At 43.9% G+C, this 25706-nt stretch overlaps 1 protein-coding gene across 2 annotated transcripts in view; it reads left to right on the top strand.

Annotated features, from left to right (window-relative positions):
- Nucleotides 1-2905: 2905 nt before the first annotated feature.
- The window catches only part of LOC124408562 (homeotic protein distal-less), a 50653-nt gene continuing 27852 nt past the window's right edge, over nt 2906-25706 (top strand). The window contains exons 1-2 of one of the 2 annotated variants that reach the window (XM_046885586.1): nt 2906-5027; nt 12552-12775. In XM_046885586.1, coding sequence (XP_046741542.1) covers nt 4553-5027; nt 12552-12775 — 699 coding nt within the window. In that variant the 5' untranslated portion in view covers nt 2906-4552. Of the gene's footprint in view, nt 5028-12533; nt 12776-25706 lie in introns of both variants that reach the window. The other variant, XM_046885585.1, reaches the window with a different exon arrangement.

The following is a 25706-nucleotide window of genomic DNA, read 5'->3' as shown; positions in this document are numbered from 1 at the left end:
TGCCAGCTAATGACAGTCCTAATTGACAAGTGGCGCTTAAGGTAAACACGTGTCATCGAGGTAATTCACTGCCATGGCTCTTGAGTGGTTGTCTCAGCGCTGGTGGTATAGTCGCGCCGTGGTATGCTGATTATATAATTGGCGTAATGATGCCACTCCGGAACGCGGACAAACTGCTTTAAATGATACATTGCTCGAGCGCACACCTACAACTTACCGAAAAATCGCAAGTGTTCCGTAACACTGAGGGGTTTGAAATTTTTATCATCAATGGACCCGCCTAATAGGTACCTACTTCGGATAAAAAACAGCAGTCAACTCTGCTGTAAAGACAACTGCAAAACATCCCTTGTAGAATATCTGTTATGAGAGTTAGGGTTTGACAAAGCTCGAGCAATGCGATATAGACTAGCGTGGAAAATGTATAAGATACCCGTGTGGAGTGATAATATCTGACCGCAGCCCAGCATTTGGAGGTTGTAGAAATTCGAGGGTTCCTCGAGATAATTTCCAACAATAACTCACACCTACTTAGATTAAGAGCCGCAATTTCGTCCGCACTTTTTACTATCAAATATGGCGCTAGCTGCGGGCTCTCGGTTGAGAGTTTTGGACGGCGGTCAAATTATAGTCCTCGATCCAACTAGAGGTAAGTATTGTTTTGTACGCGGCCATGGTGCCAGGTTGGACTCAGCTCGGACCGCCTTGCACTTCCGAGCTTTTTGACTAGGTACTTACTCTGATTGCCGGGAAGAGCCACTGACCTTCAGGGGTATGATTAATTACTTTACACCGGAGTTGCGGTGTTCGTCACTGCGATTTTCAGGCTTCGAGATACTCGATTTCGAAATTCGTATGCAGAATCATCTTAGATTCAGTTTCCTATTATATAGAGAGAACGAGCGACTTTTCAGGCCACTGTTGTAAACTAAAGTGAAGCTTTTGAACAAAGAAAAAATATTTTAATTGTACATCGAAGTAGTTCAGGAGTTGTACTGATATTGGATTTGAATAACGATTATACGTGGAAATGGAATATGCCAATTTTAGTGCGTGATTTGAGTTGAAATACATCATCGAGGATAAATTGGTTTCGCATTAATTAATAGGCACGAATTGAGCTATCGCAATTCATGTTTTTTGTACGCACCAGCATCTACAGGTATAATCTGGAAAATTATGTGATTGTGTGTAGCTGCCGGATGCGAGTTGCGGGATCAAACAAAATTACACGGAGTTCCACGGAATTGTTTTACACATCAAGAGAACTTTGTCCACTTGAATAATTTCACATTCTTAAAATCAGGTGTGTGGAGGATGGACGAATTGAACGTTTATATAATCACGAAAGACTCGTCGTTGGGTATAGACAAGAAAATTATGGAGGTTTCTCAAGCATGTCCTACGCGGTAAAAAATATATCTGAGAAAATTAATATTCAATAAAATAATAGGAGTTATATTACACAACGAGTTTCTATCTTTAACTCACACTTTATTCAAAATTTATAACATTTGCAAAACGCCTCATTCTTTTTGCTGAGCGGAACAATGTAGTTTTTTTTTTACCGCTATAGAACACGCCCGAACAATTACTTTTCACCGATATAATTCTCCGAAATTCTGTATCACGAATTCAAGAGAAAGTCAACCGCATCATGTCACGTTGATTGTGTTTTCCTGGGTGGATCAAGGTTACGAGGATCGTGTCGTGTCAATCAGTTCCAGTTGACGAATACAATTAGCTGTGATAGTCAGTGACTATTTCGTTGAACGGTTTTAATTTCAACCAGCGTTGAATAACGAGTCATGATTTTTTCTCGGAAACCCGCAAGAATATAATTACTGACAGCACCAATAAAGGGTTTTCGATATTGATTCGAAGAAAACGACTGGATGATTGGACTTCTATGGAATATTTTTTCGCTTGTAATCTTATATTATTCGCTGTCAATCTAACACCATCTAAGATGACGTTCAACTTCTGAATCGACCACAAAAATTGTTGTATAGTATTCCGCACCGTCCACATTTCAATAGCACGAATTTTTCTTAGTGTAGCAAATATTACATTCTCCAAGCTGCGCGACTTCCAAGTCATGTCCAAGGTTTAAATTCGAATCGAACGTGTTGTGCGGCTGAATGAACCCAAGTTCAAGTTTACCGGGGTGCCAGGCAGGGCGAGGAGTTCAGGGGTATTCGCTAATCGAGTGTATTGTCGTCGGCCCCTCGGAGGTTCGAGCCCGAGGAGAAGTGAGGGTTGCAGGGTATCGCGGGGGTGAGTTTGAACCCGAAATTATCGAAAAATTGTGGATAAGCGTGTCAGCTTAGACCGTCACGTAGGTATCAGTATCAGTGCCGTGCTAATTGCCGATCGAGCAAGAGGCGTCGTCGTTGCACCGTCGGCGGTACTTGAAAAGTTGTCTTGCACTGAAACGAAGAATTAACGGGTTCCCCCTCCCCTCCGGTTGCCTCCGAAGCGGAAAGCGAAGGCGGCGAATAACCGGGTGTCCATTGCAGCTTCCGGATTTAACCGTAGTCAATATCGGGCGAAAGAAGGCTCGGCGACGGGAGCGAAGCCCGTGTAACCGAGGGTAGTATCTCCGGGATGCTGGGACTCCGAGGAGCGGTATCGCCGGGAACTCCTATTCCGGTGCCCGGGAGTCAAGAGGGGCTGAACTGCGCGGCGCCGGCCCAGGGAGACCATAATGGCCTCCAGCGGGCCAATCGGAGCCTTCGACGTCACGCGGCAGTGGAGGGGCGACAGCGTCGCAGCCAATCAGCGCTCGCCTCGGCTCGGTGGGCGGGGCGAAGCAGTGGCGCCGCAGTGGCGAGTTTCGAAAGCTCTCTGGAGCACGGGGAGCGGCCGAGGCTTCATTATGTATCATTATACGTGGTCGCAGCGAACGGTGTGCACTGCTGCAACAGTCTACTCGCGTGTGTCTCTGTCTCTGTCCACGGTCGGCTCGCCGAGTGCCAAACCGAACGGGCAAACGGGAGATATCGGTGTGCGCGAAAGAGGGCTGAATCGACTCTCGGTTTTTCCGACAAATTTGGAGAAAATTTTTCGCGATCAAAGACGTTCGAGGTGCCGCGACGCCGCGCTAAACACCTACGAAGGCCTGGACAGCTCGCCGACAACTGCACCAGCTCTCGCTAAACCGTTTTGTGAATATAGTACGCGCGAGCGACTTAATATCAAAATTGCAGGACAATTATTATAAATGACCCGTAATTACGATTGTTCCAGGCGACACACACTTATTTACTCCCCATGGTTTCTCGGGCCGCTGCCTAATTTAACCCTTGCTTCTGGAAATTCGTGTAATTCAGACAAATTGGTCGTATAAATAAATGTAATATATTACACGTACGCGAACAAATTGATCTTTTAGCTAACGGGTTCATCCGATTTATGATGTACGCCTCTTGTCAACGTGCAAACTGAGCGACAAACTTGTGAAAAACTTGTGTGAGGATTTTTTTTCAATCAAGTGTTAAAATTTTTTTACACCATTGCGTCGTCCGTGGTCGCTGGCCGTCGCCACGCTTGCCCGATATTACCATTCTACCGCGATTAGGTTTTACTCGTTTTTCTCGTTTTTCTAAAACAGTGTCCGTCAGTGACTATGTTTCGGTTCTTCGTCAGCTGCCCGAGTTCAGTCCTGACCAAAGATCCATCAGTGTCGAGCTGACGTTCGGTGAATAGACAACCGGTTGTCTAGAGTGTTCCTGCAGGCCTTCTTCTCCAAGGATCGATCAATTCTTCCAGAATTTCGGATTTGGATTTGACCATAATTCAATACTAGAGGAATACTAATTCAGTGACAATTAAAAACAGTTTCTACAACTTATGTATTGGTTGTTGTTGTCTAAATTATAAACCAAAAAGGATCTCGTGCAGTGACCATTAAACCTAGTGATCGAAACATTATACAGATTCGAACACCGACGAATGGTATAATAGTTAATAATCAGTGTCCATACGATAACAGTAAAAATACTCCAGCAATGCTCGAAAGTGGAAAGAAACTGGTGACAAGCCTTTTCTGGAAATAACCCGTCGACGTACCGGAAAGAAAAATAAAACCGTCGAACTTGAAGTTTCCGCCGTTGTACGAGGCATGAGGAGAGAGAGAGCGAACAGCGCAACGTTTTGAACTTATTAAAAAAAAAAAGAAAAAAGAAAAGGGGGTGGAGGTAAAGAAGATCGCGGTAAACTAGCGAGCGTTGTAAGCAAGGCAGGCGATAGAAGCCCCGTCACCCGAATAAGAATATCCATCCTGCACAGTAAATGCGCGGCGCTCGTCTGTCAGAGCTATTATCGAGGCGTAGTTGAGGCCCTGTTTGAGGCCAGCCCCAAAATTCGGGCCCCGAGCGGGATCGGGGCGTCGGCGACGGCGACGGCGACGGCAAGAGGCGGCTGCGGCGGCGTCGGCCTTGTGTCAACGGTGGAGCGACCGGGAAGTACAACGACGCTTAACTTCACGGACCTGGGGAGCCCCTTCGGGGCGGGCGACCCGTGTCCGTCGAGCACCCCGACGCCGAACAGCATGAGCGGGGGCCCGTCGGGGGGCGGCGGAGGTGGAGGCGGAGGCGGCAGCGGCGGGTCGGATATGGAGCAGCATCTCCACCACGCTGGTCTGGGTTCGGTGACGCCAGGGCCGGCGGGAAACGGGGGCGACAGCGCCTCGAGCACGCCGGTATCCCAATCGGGGAAGTCGGCGTTCATCGAGCTGCAGCACAACAACCTCTACAACCCGGCCAGCCTCCGGGGCGGCTATCCTGGGGGACACAACGTCCCTGGCTCCCATCAGTTTTCCCACCAAGTCGGATCCCTCGGGCACCAGGGATCCGCTCCCGGCGGCGGGAACCAGCAGCACGCAGAAAGCGGCTTTCCCAGTCCCCGATCGGCTCTGGCCGGCTACCCCTTCGCCCCCATGCACCAGCACAACACCTACGGATATCACCTCGGATCCTACGCGCCCCAGTGTCCGTCCCCGCCAAAAGATGGCGAGTACCCCAACTGTACGTATTTTATTCTTCCTTCGTCGTTCTTGCATGTCCAGCAGGTGATATAATCGTCGCTGCGGTTTATCTGGTTGACGAACATCTCGTTGGGTTGATGATCAATCGGGATCTGTCGGGAAATAATTGCGATAAATCGAAGTTGACACACTCGCTATTCCATTTACACCGAGTATCGTAGTGCCATATTCACACTCGTTGATCGGACGCGTTAAGCTAATTACAGAAGTGTCGGGGAAAACGAATGAGTTAGATTAACGATAGTTGTTTCTTTCTCGCGGAGAAAGGGGGTGAACGATTTTTACTTATTCCTCTTCTCACTCCAGAATTCAGAAAATTCACGTATATAAAATTTGACAATTTATTAGGTGTGGAAAATCTTGCGCGGAATTAAATTGCGGGCCAAGTGAGAGAATCGTAGCGTAGGTACTTGATCCTCGGGAGGGTAGGTATTACCTGCAGCGTTGAAGTCGTGACAATCGGTCGTAAGGCTGCGGTTACAGGGAAACTAGCGAATCTAAGAGGAGCGAAAGAACAATATAAACGACCGGGATAAAAAACGAGAGGAAAGAAAGACTTGTGAGGGAAAAAAAAGAACGTTATCTACTAAAATATGAAAAAGAATACCTAACTGCCGTGAACGTAACGAAAGACGCAGTAGCGGATGACACGCGACGAGAAACGGTAGCTACTGCGTTATTTTTAACAGTTACAAGTGTCACCCCGGCATTTCTGTTTCTCCTTCTTCTTCTTCTTCTACTTCTTTTGTATTCCTCTTGAAACGGTAGCAGAGCGTTCAAGGTTCCCGATAGTAAAACAGCGGCTTTCATCGTAAAAACTGAGACATTTTTCTGCTCCAACTTTTGTCCCGAAGGAAAGATGAAACCAAGAAACAGAAAAAACAAAAAAAAAAAAAAAAACAGCAAATATATATACATAGCTTAATAAAATTTACGACCTGTACCACGGGGGCCAAATACCAATGATTTATTAGGTCATTCGTCGTGTATACGATATATCTATAACAAGTGCGGAACACAAGGTTCCTCAAGCTATTCCCAGTGGTGGTGAGGTGGCACCAATAGAGTCGTAAACTTTGCGGGGTTTCGGCATGCTAATTTGCGCTAGCCGGGCGAAAAACAGGCGAAAAAGAAACGGATACCGTCGATATCTGTAACGGGCAGGTAAAAACGCACAATACATTACACCGAGCGTGATTTACACTGCAGAGCGAAATTTCACAGAGTCGGAGATAAGACCGTGACGAGGATAAGTCGCGCGGAATATTGCTGCAGCGTAATAAGGCATGGGAAAAAATTTCGGTGCGGGACAGGAACAGCGAGTCGAGTCGAGAATTGAAGAAGAGAAAAATGTTCGCGGCAACGTGATGTACCCATTAAATATTATTCAAGCAACGTATAATCTCGAGGGTTCGAGGTCTGGAGTGCGCGATTTGCAGAATTTACAGCCCAAGACTTGCTACACTTACGGCGTATTTAGCTGCTCGTTAAACGTACTTGCAGTACGATACGCCGGTGCAGCTGGTCGTGATTTTTCATTTTTCCTTCTACGTCTTCTTTCCCAGCTAAAATACGCGCGTCCGCGCGTTCAACTGAAATCGGTGTTACAGCGGGAAGGGAATGAAATGGCGAGAAATTGTTGAAAATTATCTCGAACCAATCGAGTCGAGAGTTGAACGGGTATATCGTAATTTTATCGGACGATGTAAAAGAGCCACTAATGATTCCGCGGCGCTGGTCCGTTCATCGTCGACCTACTGTTGCGAGAACAGGAAGTCGACGAGGCAGCGTGCTTTATGGTATATATATCTACAAGCTAGGCATATTATGGAGAATTGAAAAATAGTTTACGTATTCCGGATAGTCACATGACGGTGCATTGTGCGACTCGAGGAGGCGGCGGAGAAAAATTTTCCTACCTATTTACAACTAATTAACTGTTGCTTAGCGCGGTGTGTGGATCTTCTATACCTGCCTTATGTATAACGTGACGTGAAACTTGGCGGAATTTACTGCACGCAGGAGAAGTTGGAGCGTATTACAGAGGATAAAATGAGACGGGGGTGCCCGTGTACTCTTCATACCATATCGACTATATCTGCAAGGCTCAGATCTACGGTGAATACGCGGGTAACTCTTGCCTTACACTCCGTCAGATATTCATGAACCTCGGTGGCCATGCGATCGTCTTATACTCGCATATGCCGGCCCATCGCATCTGCATATTCTCGAAGCATAGGTATCGCAGTTTATTCTTCCCTCTCCCGTCTCCTGTAATTTCATCCCCGTCTGCGTTCTTCCGCGCCCTTGCAGCTCTCAGAGTCGCGAACTTCAAACTACTTTTGACAAGTCATGATACCACCAAATTAAAAACACATTCGCGTACTCCGAAAGAAGAACCAAAGCAGGTAAAAAAAGTGTGGGAAAAAATGTAGCACGAGTTGGTTAATCGTTCACTCCAAAACACTGAGGTTTGCTAAAGAGTTCGCGAAAGGAGTTCAATGCCACGATTACCCCGTTGCAACTGCACATGTGAACTTTGAGATTCATTATCTGCGGCTATATCGTACACTTTCGATACTTCCATCCGTAACAATCGCGCCGCTTATCCGTCGTGCGATCGTTTCGAATTAGCATTGAATATATGGAGAATGAAATTGTGAGCTGTAACGATGCTCATCTATTATCTAGCCTGCCTGCACTTCCATTGTTTGCCCTTTACCGCGTACTAATTTGCCCTGCCGTAAAAAGTAATTTGCAAACGATATAATTACCGCAAAATTACTTGTCATCGCGTCAGCTGATTCGGAACGTACCACCGTCAAAATGGACGAATTTTCGTCATTCGTGCTAAAACGGGTGAAACATTTATAATCCCGCGATGACAATCAATATACATACATTGTCTCCACTCACTCGCTGCATGATCGTCGTAAATCGCCAGACTATCATGTTCAGTTATCGTTTGCTTGGCTCCAGGCATGCACATATCGCCCGAACAAATTAGCCAATCCAGTAGATCAGCGAGGGAATAGTTTTATTGTTTTGAGTCATGCAATTTTTGTTTACCACTCGCCTCGGTGTTCCGCAGCCGCGATAGTTAATACAAAGCCAGACATGGTCCCGTGTCCTGAGAAAGGCAAAGGACGCGAGAATCGGGATGGAGAGAATTAAGCTTGACTGAGTGCGCTTTTGGCAGTCCGACATGATCCCAGTCCAGTTTAGCTTAGGGGTCATTCAAGAGCTGCTCCGAATTAGTCCCGCAAGAAGCTGAGACAATAGCACTTGGTTCGTTCGGTGGCTGATTCCTCCGCTGGTCTGCGGCAGTCGGTCGGCCCTTCCAGGGTGATGGATTAGGTATTAAATGGTTGTATTTACAAGGATTAGTCAGACCCGGGTTTCAAGTCTACCTGTTCCTCGGCCGGTGCTCGGACTAGATGCAGGGCAGATCTCCAAGCTCCAGGTGAAAATTTGCCTCTGAACACTGCCTGAGGCTAAGGACGTTCCTTTATTGCAAAAACCGCGGCGACATTGAAAAACATTTCATTTTCCACAGTCGATAGAAAAACACATAGTCTGTAACATAGGCTAGATTTTCTCGTTACAGCCGTAAAACTCACTTTCATTTTTTACCCTACAGAGTAATAGGTTTTTTTTTTTTTTTTTTTTTTTTTTATCCTGAAAAGCGAAAATCTTTTAATACTTTACACGCTTTTGCAGAGCTGCAGAGCATTATATGGAGTTTTGTGTAATACGGCGTGAATATTGCGCAATGTGTCGTGTCGCTGCCGCGGTCACACCCAGTTTTTCATAATTTTCTTATACCTACACCAAACGCGTTTACCTGTCAGATAAACCGCGTGAGTACAATAATATTTCGCGGATGTATGACGGTAATTAATTAGCCAAAATAAATATCGATTCACGCCGTGTTTCTTTGCTTCGACGAGGAGCTGTGCTTTGAGATTCGAGTTAATCGATCGCCCCTTGCACGATTTAGTTTCACACCGCTCGTTTAATCAACTTTTCCAGCAGCCGTGACTGCAGCTGCGATAAGAACCGGATCCACGGTGGACAAGAATCCAAATATGTGAGATGCTTTAGAACAAATTGCTTCCAAATTCACTTCAAGGATCAAATTTTTGGGTATTGCAGATGAGGTCCGATCATCATCCTCTTGAAACGCGAATTTGCAGTTCGATATACTCTAATTTCGAACCTCATCGTAATATATATGTATATTATATATTTTTGCGACACAACTGGTATAATAGATTGTGCCTCTAAATACCGGAATAGCATCAAGCCGAATATCTATGGCGGCTATATAGTTCATGCGGTAATAAACTGCAGTTATATGTATATGTAGGTATATGCCTAGGTATGCCTAGTATATATAGTACTTGTTCGAGCAAACCGCGAACAAGATTTAATCAGTCAACTAATTAATTACCGCTCATCACGGAATTAGCACGAGCAATTACCGAGATTATAATGTTGCTCTTGTTTTATAGGTACAAGGTATTTGTACACCGCAAGTCACCCGCTATAATTCTATATTCGTCTAATCCGTGGCACCGCCGTTCGTCGAGTAACAAGACTTATGTTATAAAACAGCTATACCTAAGCACGAAAGTGGATGCAGGTAACGTTGTTATTTGGCCCTGCATTTCGTATACGTTCCTGAAACTTTTGCGGAATAGTAACTTTAGCGGGCGATTTCTGATTCGAATTCGATTTTTTTGTACTGATATCCGTCTCCTCCAAACTTTTGCTCTGCGATTCTTTTCAATTGTAGAAGGTTAGGCAGTTGAGAATCAATACCTTTCAAGTTTTTATCAAATCAAAACAATGATAAGCCACGGCGATTCTCTTGAAACGGATAATAAAAAAGAAAAAAAAAATTGAAAACAAGAGTTTGGAAGAAAATTTTTCATTTCTATCTGCTTGAAAACGGTAAAAAAAATAGCATAGATATAATTCATTCGTTTTACTAGAATAATTTATTTTTTATCACGTTAGTACCGTCGAATATTTAATTTTTCAATATTATACTGATATTGATTTTAATAAACAAAGAACAATATTAAATTGATTATTAGAAAAGTAAAAATTTGTTCCGGTAAACCTGTATGAAACAGTTTTAAAACAAAACAAGCCGTTGAATTTCACAGTAGAGTAAAATTAAACCAGCCTGCTAAATTTTTTGACTGTTTTAAAGCAGTTTGAAACGATCATAAATCGATATCAAAGTTCTTGTTCGTAATTTTAATCTCTCTTTTTTGCATTAACGGGAGAATCGCCGTAGGTTAAACAGGTATTATATCGTAGAAAAAAAGTATTGATTTTCAGCCGTAAATCCTCCTTAGTAATTTTATGCGTCGAAAACTATTCTCCTCTGTATCTGTTCCACAAACAATAATATACTGCACCTTGCTGCTGAATTTTTGACTTTGAAAATACTTCCATTGTGTGAGGCTAATTTTCTGAAACAATGGGACAGGTAGCGGGGCGCTTTGGGCCCACTGGGGGTTCCGGACTGATGGGGCGAGGGCCTTGGCCAACTCAGACTTGGCCTTTTACTGTCACGTGTCGCTCTTTCTCATTGTTTGTTAATTGTTCGCGATAATTTTGTCAAAGGAAATTAAAAAAAGGAAACCTAGGAATCACGCCATTTCCGATCGTACCATTTCCCCTAGACGGAGTCGAGATTCAGAGACAAGAAATTCAAGATCGTATAATTCGATGAGAATTAATGGATTCTAATCGCGTTTCTCAATGAAAAACAAGACTAGCTATGCAGCTGCGGTATTTTACAGCCAGGGAAAACTATCTTATAATAGCGAAATTTAAGGTAATTGTACATTCGAACCGGTTTTACAGTACATAAATAATAGGTATATGTATACAAGAACATGAAAAGTTTGGAACCAGTTACGTGCTGTGACTTGGAGGCAATAAATTCGAATCACGTGGTTAATAAATTGAACAAGTAATACAAACAGTGCAGCTGATTATCTCACGATTCGCATTGAAGAGAATTAAAATAAAAGGATATGCAAAAAGCTCGGAATTTGATGAACGTGGATCGAGAAAACACGAGTTCGATGTACCTGGAATGAGAATCTTTTTTGAACAAACTGCAGGATAAATTAGTTAAAGTGAATTCTGTGATGAAAAAAGCATCTAAATTCAGCGGAAAAGATTCCCACTTTAATTTTCTTATTTACTACCAGTCGTCGTAAAAATGCTTGACAAATATATCGAGGAAATTTCCATCTTCATTATTACGTAAGAAATTAATCGACGCGCCTATAGCGGATACTTAAGACGTTTTCGGGAATCGTTAAGCGTAAAAATTCCGAGTCGTAAAATTCTTTCTAACGTAATAGCCACTCAAATTTGATAATAACATAGTAATCCTCGTGACATATAAATATATAATATAACACAACACTCACACGTGGGAAGAAGAAGCTCGCACATACCTACACGACGAATCGGGTTCTAACGCGGCACTAACGTAGGTAGAAGGGGAATAATGGGGCTTATGTAACCTAAGAATTGCATGGCTGCCTGCAACCTACGAGTGTAAATAACCAGATGTATGTACGTATATACACGAGGAAGGTGAGGGCGTGTGTTGGACACAGATAGACGTGGAAGAGGAGGAAAAGACTAGGTCGCTTGGCGGTAGTAAAATTTCTTATCGAGTTCTGGCTGTACGCACACACGCACTTTTTTTCTTCTAATTTCTGACGCAATTTCAAACCTTATTACGCTTGTTCACACGAGCGATTATTCTTACCCATGCACTGATCGTCGTAGCCAACACGGCGCTCGATTTCCCCCTCGCACCGTTGCTTCGATGGAAATAACGTCAAGTAATTAGCCCCGATCAATTACCATGTAAATGATACACACAGTTCATTTTTACAACCTGAATGAATGAATGAATGAATGAATGAATAAGATGAATGAATGAATGAACCAGCGTTAACGTACCCGGAGCTTTATAATTCAGTGTTAACATTTAACCGGTACTTAATTAAATTGGCAGAATAATTTATGTCTGGGTTGAGTATATGTAAAAGTATAAACACACACGTGTACACACCCATGTATGTATGTTCAATCTCGTTTCGCATGTCGTATAACTTGTAACAACGTTGATACATTAATTGTTGAAAAAGTAAACATACTATAGATCGAATCTCTTGAAAAACAGTCAAATTATACAAACTCGGATGTTCAAAGTTAATTTTTTCCGTTTGCGCTCTTCGAAATTCCCTTTCCAATTCAGGGACAGCTTGTTTTAGAAATTCCAACTCGGCTCGAGACCGCGGGAAGAATAGCCGAGTTCCCGGACTCAGTAAAGAGCCAAGAAATTGAGGGCTTTTGGCGCGAAGTTGAGGCGGCTCGCGGTTAGCTGTTAACTTTTAGCCAGACTGACTTTGGGGCGAGAAAATTTCGAGGGTTGATGTAGGGTGGTGCCTGTTCGCAGACCTCTCCCCGCTGGGCGACAAGAGCGGCTCCCTGGTGGACGAGCTCGGCGGCGGCGGTGGCGGATCCTTGAGGAACGGAAAGGGGAAGAAAATGAGGAAACCAAGAACGATCTACAGCAGTCTTCAGCTTCAGCAGCTTAACAGGAGGTTCCAGAGGACGCAGTACCTCGCCCTTCCCGAAAGAGCGGAACTCGCCGCCAGCCTCGGACTCACGCAGACGCAGGTGAGTCTACTCATATTTTGGCACTTCGTTAGGCATTTTTTACCCAGCCATACCGTTCGAAGAAGTTTTTTTTTTTTTTGATAAGAATGAGAACATGGGAGAAGAAATGTAACAATTATAGTAAAATATGTAGTAAAATTAATCTTATGAGGGTCAGAAAGTAAGAGTTTGAACATATTTTCGTAGGAATCAATGAAAATCTAAAAAGGAAATAACGAAATGAACAGTCGTTGCTAATTACAGGTGGAATAAACATGATTTGACAATTTTACATTCAGAAAAATGTTTAGTTTTGTTAAATAAAATTTTGTTGCCTGCATGAGTCAACTTATTTGGGTTAATATAGAATCTACCAAACGTTGCATCGATACGCAACCAGAAAGATTACTCAAATTATTCCGAACACAATTCTTTTGTACAAAAAAAGTTTTGTACCACAATTCGCAGGATTGTGTAGTAAATACGATACCAGATGTACAAAGTGAAATCATTTTGTCAGATTGTGATCGCATTAGCAAGTATAAATATATTGTCAGTATTATTCCTATCAATTCAAATAATCTGTCGAGAAAAATAAAATAACCTTTTGTTGGATTAAATGATACTGTCTGATCAAAAGAGATCTTTATCTCAGGCTGATAATAATCAACAAATGATTGTTCGCTTGGATCAGAGAATTTGATTTTCACAGCATAGTGAAGCTGTTCCAAACAGCACATTTTTTTATCACATTGACATGAAAAGTCATACTCCAAGGTGACTGAAATATTCCAAGAATAAATTTCTTTTTCCTGTATACGGATTTGAAAATTGTCTTTATGTCCCTATAACACTTTTTGACCGCCACACGAGCGTTCGCAATCATTCGGTCGTTCAAGACCAGGAGTCGAGAGGATGAATCGTAAATATCGGAGGTGGATCGTGTATCGGCGATCCCCGAGGGGCCGTAACGAGCGTAATGCGGCCCCAGGTGGTCAGTATTAGACACCGCGGATAAACAGCTGAGCTGATTTTCTCCCGCGCGAATCGGACAATCCAGAGTCAGATGACCGCGCTGTTTTGTATGCATGTTCCGAAATTTATAGCCACCTTGTTAAATCGCCCTTCGACATCCCGGAGACTGGCGTAACTCCGCGTAACTCTATCCACAGTCGGTGGCTGGTCAAGGCGTGTCTCTGTCTCATCTGTCTCGATAATAACGACAGATGCGCTGGTCATCTATATGTTCAGGTTACAATGACCGTGCGATGCCAGGCCACACGACACGTCGTCTGCTAATCTCTCTTCGGTCAGTCGGAAACAACTCGGGGCCTAAAAGTGCGGGGAATTAATTGCACGCTTATCGGTTCCCTCGTTAAACCCGATTCCTGGGGGAGCTGGGTGATGCTTGATTCATGCGGAAACCCCAGAAGCGTTTGTTGCAAAAGTTACGTGATTCGTGTATAAAACAATATCTTAACTATGTATATATGTTTGTAAATCGAAACGAAAGCAATTGACGTGGCTTAGAAAATTTCGAAGCTAAAATTGAAAGTTTATGAAATTCCCGCAATTACCTACCACGGAAGTTGTGGAATTTTATTGGTGGATTATAGAGCAATGTAAAACAGCTGGGTCGATGATCAAAGCCTGCAGTCGGAGGTTACGAGGGCTGGCTGAACCCGCGATGTTAATAGCCGCGTCGGCCGTCGAGGAAAGAAAAAAGGGTTCGAGACCGGATAATTCAATTAATCGAGAACTCCGGAAGTTACTCTTAATACACACTATATACGACGCGTAACATGTTGTGTGGACGATAGAGTTCGTCCTGAGTTGTACGACATGTTTGAATCAAAGACCTCGTATACATATACATATATAAACGACGATGATCAAATTCCAAACTCAGCTGGCGTGCAAAAAATACAAAGTTTGCAGGAACAGTTTAACTATCACCGGAAAATTGTAGAAAAAACTTGTTTTTGGATGAAAAAAACAAGACAAAGGAAAAACAGGAAGATATTGTTTACGATTAGACACGAGACAACGGAAGAGGGCCTGAATGTCAGAGAGACACAATAGACTTCTTCAGTGCTTGCGGAGGCCTGTCGAATCGGAAAGTAGCCCTCGGCTAGAATCCGCGTAACTCCGCTCATCCTTCATGGTTTATAAAGCAGAAGAAGAAGAAGCCCAGTCGTAGGCAGTTTCCACGCCGGCAACAGCAACAGCAACAGCAACAGCAACAGCAGAAGCAGCACCTTATACCCGCCTCTTCGTCGACGAATAACCGTTCGCCATGAAAGCCAGCGTGAGAGGTGCACACAGGAGGTACCATGAATAATCTGTAATCGCCCAATCAACCCGTTCGGCCGAGAGCCAAGAGCTCGTTTCTTGTCATCCACGAGCTATCTCTGAGCTACTGGCATGGCGTCTGTCTATAAGCCGACATGCTTCCACGATCTTTTTCCTCCTCCCCTTTTCTAGCCAGCTATTTTTTTCTCGCCGTCTCTCCGTCTCTCCCAATTTTTCTTCCTACTCACGGCATTTTATATTATATCATTATTATACCTACTCGATTCATTGCCTCGTTACAAAAGTTGGATAGTTCATTGATTTAATCGTCCATTGGGTACATTATGAGTATCGTTATTACAAATCGGGTGATAGATGTTATGTACATACGTATATATCGATATTCTCATTGTCAATTAGTTCATTGTAAATCGTAGATTGTACACACGTGTCAAGGGCGAGAAAAGGGAAACCCTACGGATCGGTAATTGTGGAACAATTCGAGCGCATAAAAAGGCAGACGCCTAATACGTCGTTCAGATTGTGCTAGGGGTATTAGATGACGACGACTCGATTGCGATCGATCGGGAAACGCGACCCGGCTCCTGGTGTTGCCCTGGTTTGAAAAGAATTGTCGTTTTATACCCGGCAGCTATGGAACATAAATCGACCCTTTCGGATTGTAATTGAAAAAACAAAATTGAAGAACCGCGTATCTGTAACACGATCGGCACACGAACATGTTGCGGGATATCAGTCATCCATTTCCTCGTCCACATTAATACATCCATACCTACATTATACTCACACTATATACCACGGTCGATGAAAAAAAGGCACTACGACAGCTGCAGGCCGTCTCGACTCACGCATATACGTCATTTATGTATATATGTATCTACATATATAGCACGTATCTAATATGGAATAGAGGAATATCCATCCTGAGCTACAATCCGAGGAATGAAGACGTTTAAAAACTGATTTACCTACGATCGACCTGGCAATCGATTTCGCCCCTTACGAAGCTTTCTGCTCATCGTTGCATCCTCTCCGATCTTTCTCGCCATTGCCCATGAGGTTGAGATAAATGAAGAGGCCATCGCGAAGTGGATTTTATCATTTCGCGTGAATTGGTAGAAGTTGGAAAAAAATGGCATTTTTCAACACGGTGATATGAGCAAATTGAAGCTGCATTACGGCGATGATCAGTGTTGAACGAAGACAAAGACTCGAACTTTATGGATTATACTTTTATTTTTTTCCTCCCCAACTACTTCCTGCCGCTACCATTTCCTGAACATATATTCTATAATGGACAATGGCGAGTCGAGAAGAGGGAAACGTATTGATGCGTGTGGATTCGAGCGCATGGCTATATATACGCCGAGTATCTAGCAGTCCACCTATGTATGTAGTACATCGCGTATAATATTGCGACGTAGCGGTGAAATATTAAAACGGAAGAAGGTGCGTGCCGGTTGCATAAAATGAGCCGGAGGTTCTGGCCTCGGGCGATTTACAAATATCGTCCGAAGGCGAATCGCATGCGAAGATCTGGCACCGTGATTTCCGCAAAAAGGAAAAAACGGAACGAAAAAAGAGGAAGAACTTATGCACGTGTATCGTCCCCCCTGCGCCCGTAAAATAGGCTCAGACTTATTCTTTCCGCAAAGTAGCGGGTGGCCTTAGATTGTTATCGTTACTTTTCCAGTTATTCGGGCTGTTCGCACGAACGGAATGCTACTTTTCGTTTCCGATTATTTTTCTGGAGAGACTTTACACGCAGCAATCTGGCAAAACTTCCATACAATTATAGATGTCCAAATTTTTCAGAGATAGAAAATAATTGTAATTTCATATTTTCATATAGAATAGACTTTCATCTTCATCTATGATCCACAATTTAATGTATGTTTCATAATGTATTCCTCAAAATTTGAATTTGTGAATATTTTCGATTAAGTATGGAACCGGGGGTCATTCACTTGAATTTAAATCAAATCAGTGTTACCAATTATTTGGTATTAACTTCAAGTGGTCTCTATTATAATTTTTTTACAACGAATAACTGGAAATCATCTACAACACTAGTCAATCATTGGACATCAATGGAAATCCTTTCGTAAACTTAAAATCAATGAAAACACGCGATAATATAGAAATCAATGTAATGTTTATGAATCAAAGACTTGCAACGATATTCATGATGTTCACCGCTTGCCACGCGATTTTTTCAACGCTATCACGTAATTCGAAGTGATGCTGAACGATGTCAGTTATCTCGATTGATTCCTTGTGAGTGATCTTAGAGAACATTCCAGTCGTACAATTTCATTTGATTGACAATTCAATTTCCCACTGTTAGATTCGTGACTACCTTAAAAGTAATTATCCCGTCGTTCTGAACACCTCTGAGAAGTGATCAGATTTCGGGAAAGAGAATCTGCCAGTTTCTCGTTGTGTTTAGCGTATCGCAAGAGGAGTCGCAGAGAAAGAAAGAAAAAAAACAAAAAAAAAAACTCAACCAGTAAATCGTTATCGAACCCACGTTTTACTAGCAGCAGTATTTAAAAGCGTAGAATCTAGGCACCGCATGAAGCAAAGAGTCGATGGAGGGATAGACAGAGTGGTAGTATTAAGTCCCGCACATGATTCTATTATCCCATTGGCGTCGGTTGTCCTGTGCGTGTTGGGATAGGGTCGCGTTTCGTCCCGTCCCATCCGTGTCTGCGTTCCCGGACGGACGAGCAAGCCGCCATTATCGGTTTACAATAAAACTAATAGGACTTGTACTGTTGTGTCGTTATCGGGTTGTATCTGTCGACCGTCGGTCAACGAAATAACTGCGCAGCCAAGGTTTTGTCCTCTCACGCGATACATTGCCATCATCGCAAGAAGAGGAGGACGAGGAGAATAAAGTTACAAACAAAACTTATAGATATTACACATATATATATATACGTACATCCGTATGCTGCAGTAAAGTGATACTACAGTAGGTATTCAGGGAAAATCCGAGCTTGCAGTTTTTCTTTTCTTTGAACTTTCGTTCAAATCAACGTCTCATCAACGGGTTGTGTAATGAATTTTGATTAGGCACTCTCAATTTGTCGATGAAAGAAATCGAGCTAGCCAGATCCGAGACGTCACGAGACGAATGATGGATCCACTCGGCATGGATCTGGACGTTTGTACTAATTCCTCGCTTCTCGTTCTTTCCCCGCATGTATACTGCTGTAGCCAAACCGACTGGTACAACGTCTTCGTGTCGCCTAGCTTCCTTTCTCAAAAATGATATTATATATAGAGCGACGACGAAGTCGCTGACAGACAATCAGTCCCGAGGTCTTTACTTGCCATGGTATAATATAGATTAAACACAGCGACAGCTGATACCGCGACACGCACTCCTCCTGCACAAATCGCAACGATGAGGACGACGACGACGTCGACTGCAATGATGATTTACAAGTGCAGTCACGTTAAGTGTTGTATTAATCTATACCGGTACACGTAATACGCACCGCACATCTATCAGGCACTTACCCATATCGTATAGGATGTGACGCAACGTTCAGGAGACAAGCAGCACATCCACTCGGCATTAGTGTCCTACTTGCGGCGTGGTAGCAGCTGAAAAAGCACAAGAATAAGTACAATCATCACTGACTGTGGCGAAACAGAATAGAGAAATTGGTATCAATATCTTAAAAAGCGATCGACTGGTCTCGCCTCGGTGGATCCATCCATCCATCCATCCATCCATCCATCCATCCAACTCGTAAGGCATTCGTTCTCAGGCCTTCGATTTGTGTTTAAACTTTGGAACCGGATCGTCTGTATCTTGTGTGTAGGCACAATGAAGAAACTCGAGTATAATGACGCGAGAAAAAAATCTCTTTGTACAGTCCAAAAGACCAGGGTTGGCCCATAACCTGGGCATTGCACTAGACCTGTGCGTGCTGATACACAGTTCTACGCAATAACACCAAAGTAAAGTTAATGAGCTGTCACGTCAACGCCGCCAAGTCGGCCATAGATCCAGCTATAGGATAGCCTCGAGTGCCTTCCTGCTTCTCGCTGCAGGGCTTCGAGGTGTCGGTAACGAGCATTACGTTCGATGGAGAGAAAAAAATCTAGATTGCACCGAGGCCAAAAGTCCGAAGGGAACGACCGGCTTTCCGGAGTTGGAATTAAGTTGCTCTTCGGTACTTCTTAGCAATCTCAAGGTCCGACCATTAGGCATCAATAATTTTTTAACCACTGTTCCATACATTTTTCGTTGCGTTGGTCTTGCCGAGGGCTGCGAGTAACGCGGGGTTATAACACCGACGAATCGGAATTGAGTCGATACGATACGTATTTTCCTGCATCTGTCCGTGTTCCGCGGCTGCGCGTTTGCGGTTCGCGGTCGATCGCTTTCGAGGAAATGATAATCCAGGTGCGGCGATAGACGGTGCAATAAGCGCGGTGAAAAGTGACGGATCAAACGGCGATCGGCCAATTAACCGTGGAATTTCTCGACACCTTGGCCAAAGTCCCCCTCCGGGAAGGCTGTTTATAGATATATCGCGCACTGCTCCAATCCCACTTACTCAAGAGTCGAATCTCCTATCGAGGCTCAGTTCTCTGTTCTCTCCAGGCAAAAGGCAATCCATTTGTAGTGAGATTCTTGGTCGAAATTCAAGTTTCATTGATCGTTGGTTAGATTTGAGTTGATTTTTTTAAAATATTAACTTTGCATTCGTTGTATACTTCAAGGAAAACAAGGAGAAAAAATCGCGCGAAAGGTGATGCGGTTCGTCGAACGTCTCTAGCCATTCGATTAATTGCAAGAGCGGAACGAACGCTAGACTCAATCGCAGAAAAAGAGCTAAATAATAAAATTAATAAAAAATGTAGAATTCGTTCCTCGTTCGATATTTTTCATACAGCGAAATTACTCCGCACCGGTAAATTTTTTTCATCCTCATCTTAGATAATGTATCTGCAGGCATCTGGGTGATTCCGGCAAAAACGCCGGGAATAAACGGTGGTTTTGACAGTTTCAATAAATCATTGCTCGATATTACGTTTTGGAAACTTTATAATCACACGAGTTCGATCTCTCGTTTGAAAGTTCTCAGAGTTTGAGAATCGGTCACGTAAAAACTGGATATTTACATTTTCGAATGTTCGATCCATGCATGAAGTGACGAGTAGCGAATTGCTTTAGGAGTGAATAAATTGCGTAAGAAAGACACGAGGTCTCGTAGTGCGGTGAAAACCGCGCGGAAGTTGGTAGAGATAATAAACGTGGAAAGAGAGGCTAGTTCGGTACTCGTATGCAGAATGACGGGGCCCAACTTGCGGTATTATTTACAGCTTCTTGGCAGGCAAGTGAAGTACGCGTGGTGTGCGAATACAGCCGAGCACTGGCCGAGTAAGAAGAAGGAAGTATAGAGAATGATTTATATCAGCAGCTACCTGCACTGCTCCCTGGTTGCGATAATACCAATCATTATCATCCCTTAATAACAGGCATTACTGCCAACATTGAAATAACGCGCGGCGTATCCGAGCCTGACTGACCCATTCCGCGGGCTTCGTTGTACATAGTATGTGGGTACGCGGCCTCCTCCGCCCCCAGCCTCTCCTCTCCTCTCCTCTCCGCTTCGCTCATCTCATCTCATCTCATCCCCCCTCCTCCACCCTCCTTTCCACTCCTCTCCCACTCGGGCTAACCGAACTTTCAACGAGAGGCTTACACAGCCAGCGTTACAACGTGTGTGAGTATTATATACACACAATAACAATGTACGCTTGAAACATCGAGAAATTTGTGAAGGAAGCTTCTTTCCTCCGTCGAGCTCGATCATCTACCCGTACGATCTACACGGAGGGCCCCTCGGGGGGCCTGAGATTACGCCCTGCCACATCCACGCACACCCACCGCTTCAACTTGTGCAGGAACACACGTCGAGCCTCTAAGCACGGGAGGAATTTTGGTTAATGGGTAGGTATGTATACGCGGTTGAAAGTAAACTTCTCAAGCAGTGTCGAAATCACGTTATTCTGTACGGTTTTTCTGTGTCAAATTTCGCGCGGATTTATTATCAAAGGAGGTATTGCTTACAGCGGAAAAGTTATGGAGAAGATGTGGACTGTTTGAAGATGAAAATCGTGCACTTTTTGGAAAGACGTGAATTTTGGTACAAGATTTCACACATATTCCATTTTCGTTAGTTATAGAATAGTTACCGAATAGTTGAATTCTAAGTTTAATCTATTTCTATGACAATATGATTTTCCATGAGCTGTGAGACGATGTCGATCATTTCCATATATAAAAAAGGTATAAATTTGCCACCGCAAAATTTGAATTGCAAACGCACCTTATACGTCGTCCGTTTAATTAACACCCATCGCGTATAAGCTGCTCAGTTATGATGTATAGGTTGGATTCCTCGAATAAAAAATAAAGAAAGAAACCAAACGTCGAAGAATTATTGACGTTTTTTCTCCGAGCATCCTAATTTCTGATTAAAAAATTAACCATGGCTTTCCAATCGGCCTTAGATAGATTCCCGGTAAAGGTGTTATCTCGCGTTCGCAATTTCTAACCGCGAAGAGAACCGCCTCTCTGAATTTCGATTTTGCAGAACTTTAACGCATAAATTATTCTCAGAACAAGGTAAGGATCAGATTTTTTTTCCCATTGCGATTGATGGTTCGTTATTCACATGCGGGTCCTACGAGCAGGAAGGCACATGTGTCGACGTATAAGTTTAGCTAAGAGAAGACAGGCCGACGGAAGAAAGTACGTGGATAAAGGTGGAGGTGAATTTTAAGGCAGGGAGAATAAGAGGGGGGAGGAAGGGGCGCAAGGGTTACGGAGGAGGAAACGCCCCCGCATATCGCGATCTAATAAATCCCACATTTCGCTGGTATATCGCCGTCTGAGTCACAGGGTCCTCCCGGGATTTGTGGGTGTGAGCCTTCTTGTTTTTCATTCATTTTCTACAACCTTTTTTCGTTTTTTTTTTCTTTCTATTCTCTGTCGTCTCACAATACTTTTCTCTCGCACGAAACCAAAATTCAAACATATTCCAGACTCGTCCCACTCTGAGCATTTACCTATTATTCACACAGACTTAATAATATTGACGAAAAACAAGAATCTGATTTACTTACTTTGGATAATTTAATGGCAGATTTTGAGCTTGCCTTTCTGTACTGTGAAAAATTTTTTCCTTAACAAAAAAAAAAAAATAAGAATACTTAACAGCTTTTTTAATTATACGAGGTGATTTTTCTCTTGATTAGATTTACACGCAGCGTTTGTTCGGTCTGAAGTAATTTGAATGTTTTTCTCTCTACGTTAACGTAGTTACAACTTTTCCTTCACGTAGTTATGTAATGCTCATAATCGCGGTACGCGCTTTCCTATAACGGCATGCAGGTATCGCGCATTAAATCAGGATTCGAGATATCAAAGTGTAATAAACTGGCCGCCGTTTGTCGAGAGCAATGCATCTGTATAACCTAATACTAGAATGCTGCAGGTTGTAAGCGAGTGTGAGAGCTCACCTTGACAGACCGGATGTTAGCGCCTTTTGCGGTGAACGCGTGTGACCGTTCCGTCGGACAGGGCAAGGAAAATAAGAAATAAAAAATGAACAAACAAGCAAGTGAATGAAGATCGTGAATATCTATCATCCGTGAATAAATCCTGCGCGAAAAATTTTAATTTGCTAGACTAGCGAATTTTAGTGCAAATAATATAGTCACAGCAAGAATTTTAACTGTGGAAGCCAAAATTTTCACTGCAACATATATCCTTATCTCGAAATATCGAAGTACTCGTATCTCAAAAGCAAAAAAAGGATCAAAATAAGCCGTATTCTACATGAATGCAGCATGAATTCTACGAAATCGCAATTTTAAATTCGCAGAATTCACGTACGTGGAGTTCTATCGTAGCAAACCTGTTAATTATGCTAGTAAAATTCTATCAGTTGCTTGTGAATTATTATTTTCTATGTGACTTCAAGATCGATACGCGATTCGCCGTACGAGTAGCCGTATATGTATAAAGCACGTGTGTACCGATCGAGCGTGAATACGTATATTTCGATTTTCATTCTACCTCGGTTGAACTGCCGACGTTTTTTCCTCACTTCGATTCAGCTCGCTTCGCGAAGAGAACAAACGTCTCTGTCAATCACGCGAGCGATTCTCATAGTGGAAACCGTGAGATCCAGCGATCGCGGATCGATGTCTCGACGCATCGATCGTCGGCAAGGCCGTTCACAGAGAGGCATGAGACAAATAGTGCAGAAGCATGAAAGTCCTTCGTTTTCGGAGGATCTTCCGGGCGAGGCGGCTCTGCCGCATGAAGTCCGTCCGAATGCCGTTTCTTCTTCAGTCCGATTCTTTCGGCGAGTCCAAGAGCGAATTCGCGACGGAGAAACGAGGCCTCGAGGTCCCGGGGCGAGCCTGCAGGAACAGCAATGCAGGAGCGGGCAAGAAGGAATGCGCGGAGCACGCGAGGAGGAAGAGAAACGGTGGAAGGAAGAGCCGGGAACGCCGCGACGAAACAAACGAATACCGTAGAGAGGGCGCGGAGGCCGGGCGATTCGCCGTTCGCCGTTCGCCGCTCGCCGCTCGCCCTTCGCGACTCGCAACTCGCTCGCGCGCGCGTTCGCCGGCACCGCGAGGGAGCAAAACACGGCGCAAAACGCGGCGCAACGATCGGCGCGCGCTCCAACTTCAAAAGATCCGCCTCGCGATCCCCTCGCCCCGCTTCCGGCGGCGCGTCGAGGCCCGGGAGAAAGAGAGAAAGAGAGAAAGAGAGAAAGAGAGAAAGAGAGAGAGGGGAGGGGGACCTGCCTACTCTGGATTCCTATAATTGTTCATTTTTGCAAATTCCTTGCTTTTTACCGGGCCATCGGGTTCGCTAACCCCGGTCTAAAGTCGCGCGGATTTTAACCGTCCGCTTAACCCCGATATGGGATTGCTAGTCGCGTTTTCTCCCCCCCCCCCCCCCCCCCCCTCTTCGACCCGTTACGTCAGGATGCTGTAATTAAGATCGCGCCATCCGCCGCGCTAAATTTCGATGCGCGACTACTACACGCTGCCGCCAGGATGATGTTATCACCAGGAATTTCCCGTTCCCTGCTGATTAAAACGGCAGATAAATCCACCTGATGCCTGCCTCTTCCTTCAGTACATGGTTACGACTTGCCAAGTATCACCTTGACTGCTTGCTTCGAGACTACTTGTAATTCGCGTGTAGGTACGTCGCGTAATGCAAGTGCAGCTTGTTATAATAATATGCGCGAGATTCATCTCGTTGAACTGAAGCCACGGCTTGTCGTCTGTGTTTTGCAAGCACTAATTCACCCGAAAGCTGGAAAATAATACTCTTGAATTCCGATGTTCCAAAGCATTAATGTAACGCTTATAAATAACGTGACTGGAATTAGTTCCTGTACGATTATATATAACCGCGGAGGATGAATGATGTATAAAGGAATGAGAACCGTCGTATGTTTGTAGCAATTTGTAAAAAGTTTTTTTCATTCGGCGTTAATTCAGCATGCGCGGAGTTTAATTCCCCGGTAAGCGCACGTACGCGTAATATATATACCTTGTGAGATATCTTAATTTAATCGAAATAAAAAACATCGTGCATCGGGCGTACCCTTCAGTTGGTGCAAATTCGTACCAGTCGGCGGAATTTCTTACACTTACTCACCTGCGCAATTTTTCCATTTACGATTACGCATTACAGGTGTATATACGTATAACGTTCCGGACGGCGAGTAGAAAAAGGAACGGAATTAAAACGGTGGAAACGTTGCATACCGATGTTACATACCGATATCGAGACGATTGCCTTAGACATAAAGTGATCGTCGATATCTGCAAGATGTCACCGATTTTTTGCGCAGAAATTGAATTCAACGATCGGTTGAATCTGTTTTCGTCGGTCTAGTCGGTAATCGCGAAAACCAATCGAACCCGATACGGTCAATGAATTTGTCCGGCAATAAGATACTTCGTAGAAATTTCCTGATGAATGTTTGAAACAAGTGGAACACGCGTTATATATGCACTTACGGAGCGTATGGCTAAGGGACGGGAGTAATAATTGACGAAGGATTTGTGGAGTCCGAAAGATCGGGAAATGGGCGCGCATCGGAGCGAAGTCGGGAACCAAGAAAGAGAAACGAGCCGGAAAGTAGGTAGGCTGCATTGTAGCGGTAGAGGAACGGGTTCATTGAGTATTCAGGGTGCGCTTGCGCGAGTTGTCACCGCTGACACATCGTTTGTCAACTGTTTCTGCACACAAAGCGAATAGGGGGAGATAAAAAAGGAGCGAGGGTTCGAGGACGTCTCAATCGGTTGGATCGAGAATCGATGGATCGTCGTTGAAACATCTCATTTCCGTTTCCCTCGGAGTTGCGTTTTATGCATGCTTGGGTACGAGTGCGCGGTTTATACGCGTGCACAAGTGCATCCTACATGGCGTTGCGTCGCGTCGTCGGCGTCCCTGAAGACGCGGCGTATGTATAATTAATGCTGCGAGGACATGGTCGAAGGATGACAAAAACCGGAGGCCTCTGTTCTTAGCTTTTTTTTCATCCAACGAAGAGAAATAGAAAGAAAGAAA

This window comes from Diprion similis, chromosome 8 (genome assembly GCF_021155765.1).
Source record: "Diprion similis isolate iyDipSimi1 chromosome 8, iyDipSimi1.1, whole genome shotgun sequence".
Taxonomy (NCBI): Eukaryota; Metazoa; Arthropoda; class Insecta; order Hymenoptera; family Diprionidae; genus Diprion; species Diprion similis.
Note: the sequence above shows the minus strand (reverse complement) of the source record. Positions and strands in the feature narration are given on the sequence as shown.